The 20,093-nt window shown below is 38.9% G+C and overlaps 1 protein-coding gene across 1 annotated transcript in view; it reads right to left on the bottom strand.

The window, feature by feature from the left end:
* Positions 1-20,093, bottom strand: part of aff2 (ALF transcription elongation factor 2) — a 233,952-nt gene that overhangs the window by 54,341 nt on the left and 159,518 nt on the right. Inside the window, exons 8-10 of the mRNA XM_088344502.1 lie at positions 18,584-18,644; positions 13,737-13,791; positions 2,066-2,103 (exon numbers count right to left, since the gene is read on the bottom strand). Of these exons, the coding sequence (XP_088200628.1) occupies positions 2,066-2,103; positions 13,737-13,791; positions 18,584-18,644 (154 nt within the window). The remainder of the gene's footprint in view (positions 1-2,065; positions 2,104-13,736; positions 13,792-18,583; positions 18,645-20,093) is intronic.

Here is a 20,093-nt window from a genome sequence, read left to right as displayed (position 1 = left end):
ATAAAACCGTCAAAGTTCTGAGCACGCTGGAGATTCAGTACACGTAGCACTATACAGCATGTTTATGCACGATCTCGGAAGTGGAAACCGGATTTCTTCCTCGGGGTAGATGCTGGGTGACCTCTCACAGTGCCACCACACACCGGTCGCGACGGAAAGAAGCACTGTTGTACTGTCCTGTACTCGGAAAAAGGTGCACACAATACTAAATCTAACTTACAGCAATGTCCAGATATTTTTCGACATCCCGAAAAAAATGTTCAGATCTACCGTTTTACTTAAGTCAAATGGTCATAAGTAGGGGAGCGTCTGTAGTCCAGTGCGCCTTATATATAAAAAAATAAATAGATAAGGCTATGTTTGGGGGGGTCTGTCTTATAATCCGGTGCGCCTTATAGTATGGAAAATACAGTACTTTAACATTTGGTAATTTGCAGCGACGCAGAAAATACAAGGAGTATTGTAGTGAAGTTGTCGGAGCAAGATTAAAACGATAGCAGCATATTCAGTATGAATTTGTATACTTAGACCCATTTTGTGACTGTGTGTTTGTGTGTGTATGATATCTTCTATTGGATATAGCCCATGGATCGCTTGTAGCAAGTTGAGTTGCAGCATCCCTGCGGATACATGTCTGTGTGTGTGCTCGGGCTCATTAGCAGCAGCAAAAGTAACACATGGCCTGGGGCGCACACAGAAACATGACACATTCTCTTTATACCACACATGCACACACAGACACACACATGCAGACTGAGAACACAAGCCTAATTTGTGAAACATTTTGACATTTTTTGCACCAGTTGGAGCTTGACTTTTTAATGACAGACAGACTGCTTTTCTCTAGGCACATTAATCTCTCATGTAATTTATGATATGCCAAATTATTTTTTTCATTCATTTTGTGTCACGTTGCAAAATATACACAGCTGCGTCAAAACACACTCTTAAAGGTTATTTGAATGCATCGCAGATTGACCTGAGGATTTATATAAAGCAGAAACATCTGAATTTGGTTTCCGCTTGTTTCCAGGATACGTAAAAGCTTCAAAGAATGTTTGTAACGAAATTCAGTCGTATGAAAAACTTTGTGTACCCCTGATCAAGACTCTTCTTTGTAAATCACATGTTGTTTGGAGCTGCAATTTCAGTCAGATATATCACATAGCAAACAAACACAATTGATTTTCTGTAAGTCTATTATCAAATAAGGAGTTTTGTTTAACGCAACAGACACATGTTTGTTTACACTGAGCACCACATTTATACAATTAAATTAACAATCAATGTAGAATTGCTGACAACTAGACCAATAGGAGTCAATTTCTCTGAGCACATGCTAAGGTAAAGGCTTTTGTACTCCTAAGGTTATGGTGAAGATTTGTATGATGGAGACCAAATCTTTTATTCTTAGAAAAACTGAAGAATACAAATCCACTTTTTGTTTTGTTTTAAAACAAAATCCGAATAGTTTTCTATAAGGTTGGTTTAGAAATGTACAAAAGGGATGAATAAACTGGAAAAAAAAAAATAGATTTGTATTTTGAGTCCTTAGAGTGTATGAAACAGGTTTTAGTATCATTTTTGGGCCACTGAAAAACAGTAAAAAAAGTAGAATGTTGGAATAGGTAAATGAGTATCTCTCTTTTGTAACCATTTTCGTTGTCAACTTCAGTAATGCATTTTAAACATAAACTCTTTTAATTTTCAAAGTTCTGTGACTGAGCCCGAGTGTTCATTTTAGTCCGACAATAATCAGTGAAACAAAACCCCAAACAGCAACATAAACCAAAACTAATAGGCAAATTTCACACAGATGTGCGTTGGTTTATGCATGAACCAACAAATAGTGACACCTGCTGCCTCATGAGGAAGGTTTGTGTTGGTGCAAAATGGGGACTGAAGTTCGTAGAGCGCACGGGCTATGCAGATGTTGCAGATAATTAAAGCGGCCATGCCTCCAGATTGCCTGATTGAGGATTACGTTCACAATAACCTTGAAACAGGCCAACTTCCAAAAAGTGCTTTCCACGTGAGCGTCATAATGATTGGCTAAATGCCTTACCTTAGGGCTGTTGCTCGGGCTTTGGACTTGTCGGATACCTGTAAGCAAATGGATACATGTTTGTTATAAAGTGAAGCTAGTTAGTACCACATTGACTTTGACTTGAAGTCAGGGGAGGCAGGTGAGGCTTTGCCCCACTTGTCTTGTAGAAAAGTACAATTTAAAATATATTAAATGGTTATATGTGTTCAGCATGAAACTTTTTATCTTATCTAACTTTACGATTTTTGGATTTTCTATTTCCAAATCACTACATTTTCACATTGTATTCTGAATAATATTAATACAGTTTGTATGTAACATTTTACTGGACTGAGCATTTGCAGATGCAGAGTGATGGACACAATTCTCTTTCCTCATGGCAGGGGGCTGTACTAAGACTAAGGACTGCGCACACCTCAGCCCCAAACAACAGAATTAGTCATAGTACAGCATATACCTTATTTGGGCGAAGGGGAAAAAAAACCTATTGGACTAGTTTTGGGTTTGATGAGTTAAAATACATTTGAACAAAAGCCAGTTATGTAATACGACATTGACAAGACTGGAATGGACAACATAATGGACAACATTTAACATAAATTTTAGTAAAAAACGGCGTCAGGTCCAGGGATGGATTCCAACTGCCGCAGCCTCTTGTGCAGAGTTTGCATGTTCTCCCCGTGCTTGAGTAGGTTTTCTCCAGGGACTTCGGTTTCCCCCCACATTGCAAAAATATGCATGTCAGGTTAATTGGCCGGTCCAAATTGATAAGTATTAATGAGCATGTAGATGGTTCTATGTTTTCCCTGCGACTGGCTGGGAACCATTTTACGGGACCCCTGCCTACTGCCCAAAAATGGCTGGGATGGGCTCCAGGACTCTTAGACTATAGTGAGGATAAGAGGTGCAAATAATGGATGGATGGATAATAAAAAAACATTCTTACTTGGTTGAATGTGTTGGACAAAAATATTTTAAGTTTGGTGATTCTAGGTTTATTAAACCTGTTTTATTTCTCTTTCAGTTTTATGAGCACTCATCTTTTATAATTTTGGTTGATAAACCTTTTATTGGTCGCAACATTTATTTTTATGTGCACCGATACGATTTTAGAATCAACTTTCTCAAGATTTCTTCACTTTCCTCATACTGATGTTTTGAGTTTGTACTTGCCCTCATGTAGATTTTAGATCAGGGGATGGTGTAATAATAGTCTGTAGTCTGTAATAGTCAGTGGTCCGTGCAGCCCTTTGAGACTTTTTAGTATTTTTAGTAGTAAGGGCTGTATAAACCAACGTGACTTGACCTGACTTAAATCTATTTTCGTATCAGAATTCAAAGTCACACAATAATCTACTTTGAATTTCAATGCCAATTGAAATGAGCGACAAGGAGGATTCATCAAATCAACAAGAAGAACACAATTTCAATGTCTCCAGTTTATTATAACTTAGGCCAGTCTCTAAGTAGTACATTGTAAACATTATTGACCATTTATCCTGACAGTGTTTTTATTATTACATGTAAACCTTGTCAAGCCCTGTCTAATCTGTTTGCACGCAATGTTTCACTATGTTGTTATCAATGAGAATTTTTCTATGCTACAGTTTATATATTGCTTTCTTCTTCTGACAATCAAATGTAGTCGGTTCACTTTTTTTGTAAATCTGGCTTCATGTTAAACTTAGCATGTAAAGATGGTAAGTTTATGAAAACATGCAGCTGTACAAAAGTTAAACAAATACGTTGTCAGGGATTAATTATAAAAAAAATAATGTTTACATGCAAAAACTAATAGTGTCTTTAAATAATATGCGCAATTTTGCAAGCAAATTACCGTTTGTATTAGCAATATCCATAATTTGAATGAAAGGCCCTTTTTTATTATGATCTCCATCAGTCAATTTTCTACATGGCTACTTCAGTAACAATAACAAAACAAAAATACTTAATTCTGTTCCACAATTTATTCATCATGGTCTGTTAATTAAAAGGGATTCACATTCTGTCTCTCAAGGAATTAGGTGATTAACAGCACTAGCGGTTTTGTGGGTCCGATAGCTCCAAGTTGAGCTACAGTCTTGAATAATAAACCTTGTCAGCTCTGTGGCTCAGGGAGATTTGCAGAGTTCATGAAGAGGATCAGTGTGGGACGATATCCCGCGGGTGTGTAAAAAACAACATGGGCAGCAATTATTCACTTAATCCACTATATATGGCTGTGGTGGGGATGGTAAGTGAGAATGGTAAAGATATTTGCTCAGGAGCACGATTCGGATTTTCTTCGTGGAACTTTCGATCCAGTGCAAAAGACTGAAGATGAAACAAGATTAAGGCACAGAGTAAAATCTCCAGTTATTCACTTCCTTTTAAATGTTATTTTTTTACCAATTGATTCATCGATAATTTTTTTTTCTTTCTTAGTTATTTAAAAGTGGTCTGAACATGGGGTTAAAGTAATCAATCATATATTTTGGTGTCAATTTCTTAATTTTGGCCTATTGATTGATTCCAGGGGATAGGGTATCAATCCAATCTATAAAAACATTGTTTTCCACTATTATCATTTATTGCGTCTTTGGTCTTTGGTTGGCACTTTTTTGATGTGTTGTCTAATGTTTTGCTCCAATTCTGGAGTTAATGTAGATTAATTTAGAGTAAAATCTATTTTCTGTGCTGCTTGTCCTCACTAGGGTAGCGGGTTGCTTGAGCCGATTTTCTCCTTTTATAGATAAAGTATATATACTTTATTGACATTGCCATACCTGTCAACCTGTACGTTTTTGCTGTACAAAGTACGTTTATTATGCAGCCAAATAAATCAAGCCAAACGAGTTCGAGTTGTGTAGTGAAAGGAAGTCCGTCTCTTTTTAGAGAACCGGCTTTTTCAGCTCATTAAAGAGAGCCGGTTCTCAAAGGGCTCACTTGCTTTGATGCATTATATTACGAATTATTATGTTGTATAAAGAAGTTAAGAAAAAAAGGAAGTATAAAAGGAGAAAATGAAAAAATACAGGTTTGTGGTATCCCTTTAATCAGTATATTACCAACAATAATTTAATGCAGAAAATGAATTAATAATTTTAATAAGAAAATGTATTATCCTACTTAATTATATTTGCATGTATTTTTTCCTTCTATAGTGAACATCCAAGCTACTTGATTTTTGAACTTTTTTTTACAAGAAACCTCATTCATGTCGAGCAACTCAGTATCTCAAAAAAAATGTTAATTAACAATATATATGATAAAATAAAACACATGTACAATATGGCATGTTAAACTACATGAATAAACACGTTTGAAAAAAAAATGCTGTAAGATTATTTTGTATTTTGTAAGGGAAAATATGACAGTTTGTAAGGGCATGGAGCCGTGGAGGTTGACAGGTATGCATTACACTGCAGTGATATGTATTTATTTTCAATGTTCATCACAATAGCGGGGATTCATCTATTTACACATAGGCTTTTAGGCCCACCAAGTGACTTTCACAGGCTATTTACACTTCAACCTATTGGACTCATTGCTTGGGGCTTTTGAGACATGACTCACGATTGCTGTAGTACAAGATGGCCATCATGACCCGTTCCACCATCTGTTACAACTTATTTCTCTCCTTCAAGGTCAATTAAAGAGCCAAAATCCATATGAAGGTGCAATTCGAGGTCATTAGGTCTTGTAAGATGTGTTTAGTTTGGGTGATGAATGATAAAGAATAACATTGTTTTGTCTTACCTCTTAAAATGTTTAGTTGTAGTTTTGGGGGTTATCATTGTGGTAACATGCATTTTTCTTCTTAAGAATATGATGACATCATACGTTCAAAAAAACATCTGATATTTTAGTTTGTAAGTGTAACATTAGCACTGACGCCAAGTTCACACAAAGTAGGAACTTTTCCCTGAGCTGGTTCACCGAAATGTATGACCACAAAAATCTGTGATTAGGGACTGTTTTCTTTCCTATGCAATCGATCCATTTCTATACTGCTCATCCAGTAAATGGTTAGGGCAGGAGCTGAGGCCCATCCCAGCTGTGGCAGACCACATCCTACACTTGGTGCCAATCAGTCACAGGGTGCCTTGGGATGGGTCACTGAGTTGAGAATTGATCCCACGGCTGCCGCGTGAAAGTAAATGTGAGTCATGTCACTTCTATTGCCGAGTATGTCTACCGCCAATTCACGAGCAAATGCCAACAACTTTAAGATTGCGTTGGTAAAAAGAACATGATTTAATGAGTGGTGCTGCCTTTGTTGAGCCAAGGTCTGTGTAGACCCCTCTTCATTTTTGAGGCACGTTACTTTTAACAAGTAATTTATTATTGTTACTAAGTACTTCCTCCAAAAAGTAACCTAGTTAGTAACGTAACTACTTTATCGAAAAAAGTAACGATTTACCAGGGAAATTACTAATCCCGTTACTTTAAAAAACTGTTTTTGTATGTAAAAGAATTTGAAATTATCTGAGCAGTATTTGAGTCAGTGAATAGAGAAACACAAACAGGTAGTTGTGTTATCGAACCTTGTAATATTCATTGCACCTCCCCACCAACAGATCTATCCTACACTTGAAGTGCAACAAAAACATTAAACACTATTTCAAAAAACAAACAGCATTAAACAGGATAAATTAAGTTTAATAAATTGAATGAAAAAAGGAAAAAAGAAAGAAAAGAAGAAATACAACAACAAAAGAAAACAGAGAGCTACAAGAAGAAAAAAATAATAAACTTTACATTTTTATATAAACACATTAACCACAGGAAATACAATCAAAATATTTATAAATTTACCTAACCAACTCGGTGGCCTTGGGGTTAGGGCGCCCGAGACTAAGAGGTCACTGGTTCGAGCCTCAGCCAAGTCATACCTAAGACTTACAACGTTGGTACCTGTTGCCTCCCTGCTTTGGGCTCGGCGTTAGGGTTTGGAATGGGGGTCTTTGGTCACCTAAGGTTTCCCAACACAGCGGTTGGGTTTAGCGAGGGGGCGGAGAATATCATCCTCTGTATCCATTTCCCAGAAAGAGTCAAGAATGCAAGAATGTGAGTGTTGTTGACTCTTGCCACCTCCCACAATGGGGGATATGGCTCCGGTATATACTTACATACATAAATGATAAAATACCAAATACATTTAACCTTTTGAAGGCTCGGACAATTTAAAGTCAACAACAGCATATTGAACAATCAGAAAACAAAAAAAACATGTCTTGAAGACCAGCTGATTTTTGGTGTTGTGCCTGATAATTGTCCCTCCGAAATGAAATGTCCCTTCTAAAGCAAATCTGACTAAAACGACTTCGTATCTAATCTTGGGGAATGTAATGGAACAGTAAAGCACAATAAAAACTCTAATATCGCGCCTTATAATCCAGTGCACCTCATAGTCCGGTGCACTTAATAAAGCAGAAAATCCGGTAATATAAACATTTTAAAATTTCTCAATAAGGCCTGATGTCTGCAAAATGGTTTTACGCACTGTTACGAAAGTGTGGATTTATTCCACAGATTTCAAGGAGACATCGTCTGAGCTCCTGACATTTTTACAGTCTGCTATCTGAATTTTATAGAAATCCGGAGTCTCCCTGAGTGACCTTACTTGAGCCAAGGTGATCTGTCATCACAGAGAGAAATGCGCACGGAGCTGGAGACAAAGGACATTCGCACAGTAGTAATTGGCTTTGGTGTGTTTCCTCCAGCCTTTAAAGTCACCAGGAACATCTCTCTTCTCCCTTTTCCTCTTGCTAGCGCTTCTTCTCCTCGCTTTCTTTTCCCTCCCGCTCCTCCTTTCAATTCCCTTCCCTCCTCGGCGTCTTTGCTGAGTGCAAAAACATATTCATCATACTCCTCTGCTGCCCTCACAGTGCTGCGCCACGGAATACTAATGACAGCGTGTCTGTGTGTGTGTGCGAGAGGCTGCCAACGTTTGCACAACAACACATGAGCATCTGCGTTTTTGATTATGAATGTATGTGCGTGTTGTGCTTTACTCTAGGCTATAAAAGCTTGATAATACACCATGCGCTCATTTGCTATAAGCCTATTAACTGCATGCACAGGAAAATGCCATCGGATTCATGTCAGTCTCTCTCTTCATCTCCTCCTGTCTGCACTGTTATCAGTATGTCTGCTTCATCTTTGTCTCTCCAGTTGCTCTTTTTTTTACATTCCATCCTGTTTATTCTCCCCATATCCGTCTTGCACTGTCACGCTGGAGGCCTAAAGCAATAGTTCAACAACTTTAAAAATACGTTATATCTCAGGGTGAGCCAGGAAATGATTTGCATGCCGGGTCTGTGGGTTATATGAGACACTGCAAAGTGGGAAGAGATATAGTGGGCAGAAAGTGTAGTCATCCAAAAATTGTGCAAGTGCTCACACTTAAAAAAATGAGAGAGTCCTGTAATTGTCATCATAAGAATATCTCAACCAACTCTCAAATGAGGAAAAAAGAAAATCAGATTGGTCAGTTTTTAAGAAATGTATTTGTTAATTATGATAAGAAATGTGCATTGGTCACCTACAAACATCCCACACTCATTCCTCTTGCATTATCTTGTTACCACTTTTAATGGCACCTATTTGAGCTCATTAGCAGTAAAAAACACACCTATTCACAAAATCAGTCATACTTTAAAGACAGAAAAAAAAAATACAAAGAGTAATCTACACAGCCCAGAAAAGCAATTGCTGTTTTCTGCCCAGTTTGGAAGAACTGACAGCTTGCGATACGGGAGCAGGGCCATTAACAGTAAAAGGGATTCAATTCACCCTGGCCACCGCCTCTTTGACCTACTGACCTTTGGTAGGTGCTACAGATGCCTTAAAACAAGGACCAACAGGCTCAGAGGCCATCTATTCCCCAGGGTCATCATCACCCTAAAAAAGTTTGGAAAACTGTGTAAAATATATATCTTGCCAGTTGCATTGAAAAACTGATACTTATATCTTATTAATTTAATTATTTGGGAATTATGTTTTTTTTAATTCTTTGGTGCCTGTTTATCCTGGAGGGCTATGTCTAATCTCATTGCAAACATTGTTCACTAATTATCAATGACAATAAAGACAGTTCAATTCAAACTCTGCAATGGCCAAAAACTGTCAAAGAGCACTGGAAACAAAGTTGTAGACCTGCATTAAACTGAGAGGCTGAATCTGCAATCGACCCATTGAATGGAATAGAAGACATACATAACCACTGATAATCTGCATTACTTTGGGCCACCACCCAAGATCTCACCCCATGGGATTGAAATGATCACAAGAACGGTGAGCATAAATCCCGCAACCGCATCGGGGTAGCTATTGAGTAACTTGCAGTGAGATGCGACGTAAGGAACAAAATCTAGGATCAGTAACGCACTGCACCACTAGGGCTTAGATCTAGTTATCCCAGATGTGTCAGCCGCTTAAACCAGTACACGTCAAGGCGTTTCTGAACTTTGCAAGAACCCATTTGGATGATCCAGCAGAGGACTGGGAGACAGTCTTATAGTCAGAACAAAATAGAACGTTTTGACAGAAAAACAACTTTTTGTTTTTAGAGGAAAAAGGTAATACTGAATTTCAACCACAGAACACCGTGCCTTGTGTGAACAATGCTGTAAGGCAGTAATTCTCCACGACTGATCTGAGGAAACACTTGCAATTTTGAGTGAAAACCTTCTTCCATCAGTAAGGGCATTCAACATGTTCCATTGTCTTTCAGCAGGACAATGATCCTAACAAAGGACTGACCGACAAAGGATTGCCTTTGAAGGAAGCTGCTTTTAATAGACCTGAAATGGTCTAGTCAGTTTATAGGTTGTGACCCGGTAGGGTATCTTCAGAGGGATTTGAAAAATCCTGTTGCCCAACTATTGTCCCAAAATATCAGTCTTCAAGAAATAATGTGCATGGCGAAATTGGCTAAAATGCCCAAATAACGTTTGACCTCTGTCATTCCCTAACAAAGGATACATAACAAAGTAACGAGAACTTTTGTGGTTTTATAATTGAAAATTTGAATTTTTGTTCATTTGTAAAGAAGATTGAATAGGATGCCAGATCATTATTTGGACTATTATTGCTGTCATGATTTGTCAATTGATTTGTTGACCTCACTTGCGCTTACTCTTTCAGCCCCAGCTGCCACTCGTTTCCTAATTAGTCATCCTCATATTTACACACGTCATTCTCGTTCACTCCTAGTCAGTCCGTCAGCGAACCTCAGCACATGAAAGGCAAGCATTTTTGACTCTAGCTCCCATTACGTTCTCGTCCTGTATCCTGATTTCGTCCCCTGTTCCCTGTATCAATGCCTTGTCCCTGGCTTCCCGATCGTCTCCGGTTCCCTGACTTGTTCCGATCTCCGACCTCACTCTGTCTCCCATCCCGACTGCCCGACTTGTTCTGATCTCCGACCTTGCTACTTTTGCAAGGGCTTCCCGCTCCTCCTGCCCAGCAAGCACCAGATCACAGTCTTTTCTCTCTCGCGCTGACTTCCCCGATCCTTCAATAAGGCACTGTGTTAAACGTTACACATTTGGGTCCACTGCTTGTACGGATCAGGACAATTGCTTACTGTTGTTTGTTGTTTTGACTGTCATGCAAAGTTTACATCACAGACACTATCGGCCAATCGTGTATGAGTTCTTTGATTTTCACACCCTTAAGGGCGGACCAGCTTTTTGTATCCTAGGACATTAAAACGTTTAAAGATTTTAAAGGTTCGGGGGAGGGTTGGAATTCATGGGGTGTGTTCTCTGTGCAAGTTCCAAATCCATTTAATGTTTCTCTTTTTATCTTAAGTGTCTACTTAATTTAAAACGTATCAATAATATATTGTGTATTTTATAATATAATAATTGTATTACCAAGTACTTGTGTTCCACCACATTTGCAAATACATTCTTTAAAAATCAATGTAATTTTATGTTTTTTTTTCTCAGTATTTCTCATAGTTGAGGGTATTAAATGAAATGATAGTTGAGGGTATTTACTGGCAGCTCAAATCTTTTTTAGAGGGAGAACTTGTGGGTGACTAAATACTTTTTTCCCCACTGTACTTTATTTCTCAGGTCGGTCGGGGAAATGATTTGCATACAACTTCCTTGGGTTATATGAGACGTGGCAAAGCAGGAGGAAATATATCAGGCTCCTCGAGTTCTGGGAATAAAAATGTCCCCCTTCATATTGTCTGAGTCACAATCGGATGAAACATGGAGCTCCCCCAGTTATGCATCGATCCAAAGGCGGTGCGAAAATGCACATAAAAAAAGAGAGACTTCTTAAGTGCACTTGGGCGCCGTGGTAATCAAGCATATAGAGATGATGTGATTATGGGGGCCACTTGCCACATTTCTGTAATTAACAGATCCACTTTCAACATGATTACAAAAACTAAAACCCCTTAATATGACCTGCCAGCATTTATAATAATAGCCTCGATCATCCCGTAATTATTCAATCACCAAGACAGTAGAAGAAAAAAAGACAGACGACCCGGTGTATTGTCATTAGCATTTCATGGAGTCTTTGACAAGCACTGATGTGAGTGTGAAGGCCCAGTAGCCTGACCCCCCACCGGCACCATGAGTGCACAAAGATTGTGATTAGAGGCGAGTGAGCTCCCATGACACATCTCATACATATTCAGTCCTTTTTGTGTTGCAGCCGCTTACTTTTGAATTAATATGCAAGAGCTGATGGGGTCATTTCCTGAAAAAAAAAAAAAAAGAAGATATTTTGCAACTAAAACCGGCCAGCAGTGCACACATAGGTGGTGCTAGAGCCGCTGTCCACAACACCCTGTTGACAAAGTTTATTAAAAAAGAAATGCAAATAAATGAAATAATTACTTAAGAAAAATATTTTTACTTTATCTATCTATCTATCTATTTATTCAATTGACACTTTTATTAACTTGCCCACTAAAATGTCATGTCATGATTGCCGATTCAGAGCACCTGCAACTGCTTAATTGTGCCAACAGCCCGGAGAGCTGGTTGGCTGATGTACCCTTTTTAAACCCCCGGCTTCGAAAAGGAACCCGTCAGATCGTTATGCCAACTGTTGCCTCCAGCTCAGTAAGCCCTTACGTCCGACTCTGTTCCTGCCCTGCTTTCCTCTCCCTGATCCTCGTTGGCAACGTGTTTCCGGACCTGACTCTGCCTGTTACCCGATCTGTTTTGCCCCGTTACCTGCCTGTCTCCTGTTGCTGACCTGGTTTCCGAACTTGACATCACCCTTGCTCTCCAGTCCTGACTAGCAATTTGTAATTCCCGCCTGTCTTCGACCCTCCTCGCTAGACACGGAAGTGCCACTTCCGCATCTCCTGCTCCTCTAGTCCGTCAGCCATCGGATCGTGGAAGCAAGCCCTGCTCTCCCTCTTTATTAAAAAAAACTGAGAAAACGAGCGCTAGTGGGTCCTGTGTCCGTTTCTGGTTTGTGACATGTCAATACTGCCACCAACTTAAAACCTTGAAGTGGGCAGGGAGAGATGAATACAGAAAATAAACTGGGCTGACAACATTAGGGAATGCTGAGGTACCGAATATGGTACGACCCAAACTCAGGCCAGGAACTGTCAGAAGTGGAAATAGTGGTCCAGAGTTGTGTCCTCCATGGTGGCCGGACAACCCAAACGGTATAGGTGTAACTTACATAGGGATCCTTCAAATGTGAATTCTATCAAAGTGCCAGCCATAAAGGCACAGTAAAAGGCATTATCCGTAGGTATGTGCGTCAACCTCGTGAAATATCTCTGAAAAATAGATTAACAGCAGTGCCCTTGTGTTCAACAGCAGCCTCTAGATGAAAGGACAAATCTCTGGAACACTTGACACCGTGTGGTTGTTACCCGTAAATGCTAGTAAATTAAATTTGTTGATTGCAAAGGTAAGCCTGGTTCAATTGACGACGGGAGAAAGGAAATTAAAATTAATCGAGGATGAACGTTTTCAGTTAAACTAATTAATCAGATGTTGAGACTGATGAGCAAATCAGTCCAAAGAAGAGCCAGTTGTAATTGAACCAAAGACAAATGGTGGCAGGCCATTATGATGGATTGAGCCAATAAATGACTGCACTTTCTGAGAATGTCCAGAGAGAACAGCCCGCGAAAGAAGCTCATTGTGTACATCTACACAGCTACATTAGAGATCATTCTGGCATACTGCATCACGGTGTGGTATGCTGGGAGCACGGTAGTAGACATAAAACACACAGAGAACTATAAACACAGGCCATAAAATCATTGGCTACTCACTGCTCAGTCCAGAGGACACTGCCAGCCATCACTTATTTAAACTGTAACCCTCTTGTAAGTACTACATGTCTCTTAAAACAAGGACTAACTGGGCCGTCACCACCTCAAACAAGCGCGCAAAACAGTGAGAAATATAAATCTTGCCACTTGTATTCAAAAATAGGTTTCGTATCTTATATACCGACTTTTTGGGGGATTCTGTTGGTGCAAAATCTTATTGCACTACTTTTTATTGCAATATAGTTATGATCAATTATGTTTCGCTGTTATTACAAGTTAGGGCCAGTTTCCAAGCGCTATCTCGTACATATGTTTGCTTATTTATCCGTATATGTTTTTTTCTTTAAAGTCTTTGTTATCATGTTCACTCTGTTGTTCTCAATGGAAATAAAGACAATTCAATTTTTAGCTAGGGCTGAAGAAGCGACTCACCTGTTGCTCCCCTTCTTCTTCGTCACTGCTGATTTTCAGGTCATCTTCTAGCATTCTGCGCAAAAAAACGCAACATACAGTATAAAGTCTTCGTCTGCTTCATTTTAATTAGGTAAAACACACAGTAAGCTTCCATTCTGTTACAGTGCTGTCCTAGCAAGCAGATTAATTGTATAGGCAAAGTCGCTCTGATCTTGTTAGGAGGAGTGCTGTAGATGAGGCATAGCGGTGCAGAAACGCAACCAGATGTGGATTAAGGTGAGGGAAGCCAGATTGTTTTTTCACCTGGAAACGTTCGGTGTTGACAAGTGCTGACTCGCTGCCAACAATTCTTTGGTCCACTGAGAAGAGAGTCCAAATTCAACTTTTCATCAGGAAAGGTTCCTTTTACACTCCGTTTGCAGCAAAATAAATATCAAGACTCAACGCCAACTTGTTCTCGTGCATAAGACCAGTGTTTTTCAACCAGTGTGCCCGGGCCCTTCAGTGTGCCATGAGAAGTCGTCTCGCGTGCTGGAGCAAATTGCCCGATTTGATTGTTACAAAAAAATCAAGCCATTGTTCAGTATCTTTGCTTTTCTTCCAGGGGATCGGCCAGAAAATGGTAAGATTCCTCCTTATCAGTAAGTGGCAGAAGAATGCTATTTATTTGTTCTGTAAAAAAAGTAATCATCTGCCCATGAAGTGGTGCAGGAATATATATTAAAAAACTGAACAAGTTATAAAGTAATCATATACAAACATAATCATAATATATAGATAATTATAATAAATACCGCTTATCTTTAATAGGGTCGAGGGGGGCTGGAGGCCATCCCAGCCATCTCCGGGCAGTGGGCAGGGGACACTCTGAACTGGTTGCCAACCAGTCACAGGGCACACAGGGACAGACAACTCACTCGCTCATTCACACCTAAGGACAATTTGGACCGGCCAATAAACCTGAAATGCATGTTTTTGGAATGTGGGCAGAAACTGGAGTACCCGGAGGAAATCCACACACGCACGAAGAGAACATTCAAACTCGCACAGGAGGGGTTGGTAGCTGGATTTGAAGAATAATAATTTAGTGATAAAAACTAAGTTCCATTGGCAGATAGTTTTCGTTCATTTTAAGTAACTTTTCTTGTTGTTTTCCTAGAAAAACAAAAGATGAATATAGTTAAATCCAAAATTACAGCAAGGTTATTTATCAGAATGAATAACCTGTATTAATTAATGAGTCATGGTGACCATAAATAAAGAACACTTTCAATTAAGGCGACACGATCATTTTAAAACAATTAAACTGGTACCAAGAATTATTTTAAAAACATTTTCGACTGACAGTGCGCCCCAAGATTTATCAATAAAATAAAACATATCTCGGCCTCAAAATATTGAAAAACACTGAGTTAGACGACCTCCCCGGCAGCACACTATTTTGGTTTTACGTGCCGTGAATTGGCGAGTTTGCATGTTTTATGGCTTTATATAAAGCATCCACGCACGCTGCTGTTATTTTAAGATAGCGCTGCTATTGTTATGACAGGAGAAACCCCTAAAGGGATGTTTACTGCCTCAACAATTGCTCTCTTCACCAGGGAGAAACACACCCAGATGCTACCATGTTGCCAGTCGAATTGTGAATGAGTGAAGCCCAATGAGAAATGTGTCAAGAGATAAGAACGCGGCAACGGCACATAGGCGAGGATAGATTTATTTGGATGAATGAAAAATGGAGCAGTACTTGATTTCATAAGAGGGCACAGATGGCTAGCGTAAGATAGTGAGGTGAGATGGGGACGATAATGACGAGGGAAGTGGAAGGACGGGACCCAGGAGGCTGAACGGTGGATGGAAAATAAGACAAAATACATTGAGGATGCGCCGATGTAAAAAGAGCATTTTGTCAATCTGTTGAATATAATGCAAAAGCTAGATGGTCATTAGATTTATTGTGTTGCTTTCAGGGGGTCGCTGGACATTTGGCTTGGCAAAATAATACTAAGAAGAAGAAGAACACAGGGTCAATTACACTTAACAGTAGATAGCGAAAATGCAGTTCTCCAATTCTCTCCATCTTTTCAGTCAATCAACGTGTTTGAGAGGAACCACGTCTCATTTTATTGTGATTTTGTTGGTTTCTTTTTCTGCCTATAAAAATGGATCACTTAGCGCATCCAGGTCACAGTTGTGAGGTCATGGGTTAAAAACTAGCCACCAGCCTCCCTTTGCAGGTTTTGCTTTTTTTCCCCATGCCTGCGTGGGTTTCCCCTAGGCACTTCGGTTTTCTCTCACATTCCAAAAACATGCATGGCAGGTTAATTGGTAGAAATTGTCCCTAGGTGACAATGAGCAAGTTAATTGTCGGTCTCTGTGTGCCCTACGACTGGCTGGTAACCCGTTCAGTGTTTCCTCTGCCCACTGCCCGAAGTTAGCTGGGATGTGCTCCAGCACCCCCGCGACACTAGTAAGGAACGGCGGTACAGATGATGGATGGAATAATGTGTCCCAGGAAAGTTAATGATAAGGGGAAGGAAAGGAAGAAAACAGTGACAACAATCAAAGAAGGAATCAATTGCAATACACGAAAATGGTGTACGAATGTCTGCCATTAAAGTGCTGCAGGAAGCTACAGCAAATGGTTTAAAAATTTTCCATTTTAGGTCTTTTACCAGTACATTAATCTTTAGAAACCACATAATTTTACAATTATCAATGTTTAGGTACACGCTTTGTTAATATTTAAAATGTCTTTTAGAATGTGGCTATTTTGAAGCCGTTTTGCTTATTTGCAATGTAGGCTGATATGTGAGTATATACCGTATTCACAGTCGTTTAGGTTTTACTGGTCATTTCGTTTATGGAAAAAAAAGATGAATATATTTTATTATCTTTGCTTTAAAAATGCACAATCCTTTCATTCAGTAGACTTGACAAGTAGTACATTTTTTCTTGATTTGGGTCATTGCTTGTCATTAGGGTGGAATGGTGGATTCTGTCAGAAGTCAGACACGTTGCGAAGCAATCCATATCTTACCAATGATAATAAAAATGTCACATTAAGCACCAAATGAAGTATTAATTAACGTGTATTATTCTATGTATTATAATAGAATTAATTTTTTTACTTGATTTTATTCTATTCTATTGTATTCTATTCTATTCACTCTCGAGAAAACCTTTAAACAATCTAATCATTTGACTAAGCAACTTTAAAGTAAGACAACAAAAAATTAAATTGAGCTTTGCGAAGTTGCACTAGAAGTCAAAGTTATTTTAATTTTAGATGGCTTATTGCCAGAAATCAACATGAAAAGAAAATTGATAACGATCAATCATATGAACAACTGAATTGCGTCAAGTTGATAAAAATATAAACAACAGCATGTTTTTGTGGTCTTGATTCGTTTAAAATCTCAATTATATTCATGAATTATTCAGCATTATTTGAATTGACTAGGTTTCGATTGTCTATTCAGACTTAGAGAGGCATTAAGCTTTATCCATCTTAATTCGTTAAATAGAAACATTGATTTGAATAATGAGCAACAATACACAAGCTGTCATATACGCATTTATTTTTGAATACTGCTAGGTCATTACGTTTGTATCCATCTTACATAACATGAGGCTCACCTAGAAGGAGCTGGAAAAATTGCCAACCATATTCCTGCTACATGTACCCAAAAAATCAAAATCTTGTTAGAGGCTGTGCAAAAAACGAGAAAATGATGCGGTTCGGTCACTTTGACCCTCTGCATATACGGTACCTTTCCTTGTGCTTTGTAGCACTTGTTTTAGATTGTATTACACAACACAGCATCATTTAGAGATCAAATGTTACACCGTGTCGTCAACTTACGGCTTGCGAGCCAAAAAAGGCTCTTTTCATGAGTACATCTGGCTCGGAGTTAAATATAAAAAAAAAACGTTTGCGATAATTTAACGTGTTGCCACTTGTACAGCCGATTTTAGCATAAGCAAAGCACATTCAATTGGTATTGGATTCAGTCCATTATACACTGAAGATCAAAGTTGGAGAAATATTTACAAACTTTACTGCTCAACATTTTAAGGACATTTTGTTGTGTCTATACTGTGCCACTACAACACTTTTTCACAAAATGAATACAGTATTTCAACAAAAAGACCTGTATTTTGCCAAAAGTGCACTGATCAAAATTAGAGAACACTTTTTGTTGCCTCCCAATAACTCACAGGCACTGACATTATTAATATTTCATACATTTTAGAAATGATCAAACACACAGTAAAATAAAATGTGCTGAAGAAATAGCTTTTGTCTGGAGAGTGGGCTTGGTGATTTTGTCAAAATTTTGTCTGAAAATATATGGTGTGGCTCTCTCCCAAATATTTTTGCTTTGGGTCAAAAAGGTTACTGACCCCTACTTTAGCATGAGCACAATCCACAGTACATTTTAGTGAACTCATGATGCCGATTCCCTTCCAAGTTGGACACGTTGTGTTTGCTGGATTTAGCGTTGCGTTAATTTTGCAAAACCGAATCATTATGCCAGTGTGGCAGATTTACAAGCAGCGATTCCTGCCTTTCCAATCGCAGCCAGCCATGAATCCTGCTGTGTTGCTATGCGAGTGAAGTGGAGTGGGCTGCAGCCTGAGATGTTGCAATATGCCCCTGGCTCACGTTAAATTAATGTAGCTGCACTTTCCCGCTCTGATCCACATAATCTTTTTTTTCTCCTCGCTCTCTTTCTGCTACCAGCACTGAATTTCATCCAAGAGTCAAACTTAATTTTACCTTGAGGGAAACATAACATTAGGTCAGAAATGGTGAGTGTGTGTGTGTGTGTTTGTGTTTAGGAAGATCGAGGTGTACTTACGACTTTTGTGGTGCAGTTGGTGGTTTCACAGCTGGCTTACTAGCAGATACTGTACATCGCTCTGTAAGGAATTTTAAGATGGTATATTAATTCCATGTTTATTTTTTATGCTTGCTGATATTGAAATACAACACAAAAATCCACTTCAACCCTGGAAAACCCATGGATCCTAATTTTCCAAAGAAGAAAAGTGTTCTTGGGTTCTCTATAGTCTATTTATCCATCCATCCATCCATCCATCCATCCATCCGTCCATCCATCCATCCAGCCATCCATCCAGCCATCCATCCCTACCTTCCCACCTATCCACCTACCGGGTAGGTAGAACGATTAAGGAATGCATAAACTAATCAAGGCCCAAGAAAATGTTCTACAGACCCTGAGATTATCTTAATACATTGATGTGTCATACAACAAGTATCTTGTATTTTTTCACTGTATGCTAGTTCTCGAAAAAACTGTCAATTCATTTATTTATTAATGCACTATAGTGTATTTCAATGCAGTTGAATTTAAAAAGAAATGTCTACTCCAGTGACTGATAGTAAACTGAATTGTTGTTTTTTCTTTGAATTAATTTTTAAACACTTATGCTAGAATAGAAACTATAACCTTATGATGGTGCCTGAATAATACCGACTTCTTTCATTTAATTTTCACGTAATGGAAAATTTATTTTAAATCAAGAAAATAAATTCAATTAGGTTCATTAACCCTGATGATCTTGTGACGTGACCATACCCATACAGTTTTCTTCTGGGCACAGTTGACAACAGTTCTTTGAAGGGTACAATGTACCCTCTGATGGTGTTTTTCACCAATTTGTTCGTCACATGGTCTATGTAACTGATGCCCAGAAGTTTCCTGGAGCATCACATCTCTATCGGCTGATTTTTACTTCCCAGCTTTGCTGTGTGGGTCTATGTCTCGCTAGAGTAGAGGAAGATGGAAGTAACCTGCGCTTCCATAAGTCTAATCTTTGAGTTAACTTCTATATCCTTGTCCCTTCTTTGGCAAGTGCGGATGTGGTTTGAGCTATACCGGCCATGATTTCTGGTCCTGCCTCCTCTTCTGGTAAGACAGCTCCAAGATATTTACATTTGGTGGCAGGTTAAAGGTCTTGATGGTTGATGGTGATGTTTGTGGTGATACCATCCGTTTTTGGTCATTACTTTTGTTTTTTTTGTGCTGATTTCCAACCCATAATGGGTTGATGCTTTGTCTGGGCGAGTGACCAGATCCCTCAGTTCCTGTTCTTTTCTTGCCAGTCCGGGAACGTCATCAGCAAAACGCAGGTTAGTGAAATCGTGTCTCCCAACGACGACTGTAGCATATGCAGACTGTATGTGTATTTGAAAAGTGCACTTTATTTTACTTAGCTTTCCATTCATGCTATATATTATATTTATCACAAACAACTTTGGAGGGTTTTTTTACCCAATGTGATAATTGCCATTATTTTTTGAAGCACAAGTTAAAAAATGTCTACGAGTAGATTACCTTGGGGAAT

The sequence above is a fragment of the Urocampus carinirostris genome, chromosome 9 (assembly GCF_059441175.1).
Source record: "Urocampus carinirostris isolate Australia breed hairy pipefish chromosome 9, RoL_Ucar_1.0, whole genome shotgun sequence".
Taxonomy (NCBI): Eukaryota; Metazoa; Chordata; class Actinopteri; order Syngnathiformes; family Syngnathidae; genus Urocampus; species Urocampus carinirostris.
The sequence above is the reverse complement of the archived record's forward strand: the minus strand, read 5'-3'. Positions and strand labels throughout refer to the sequence as shown.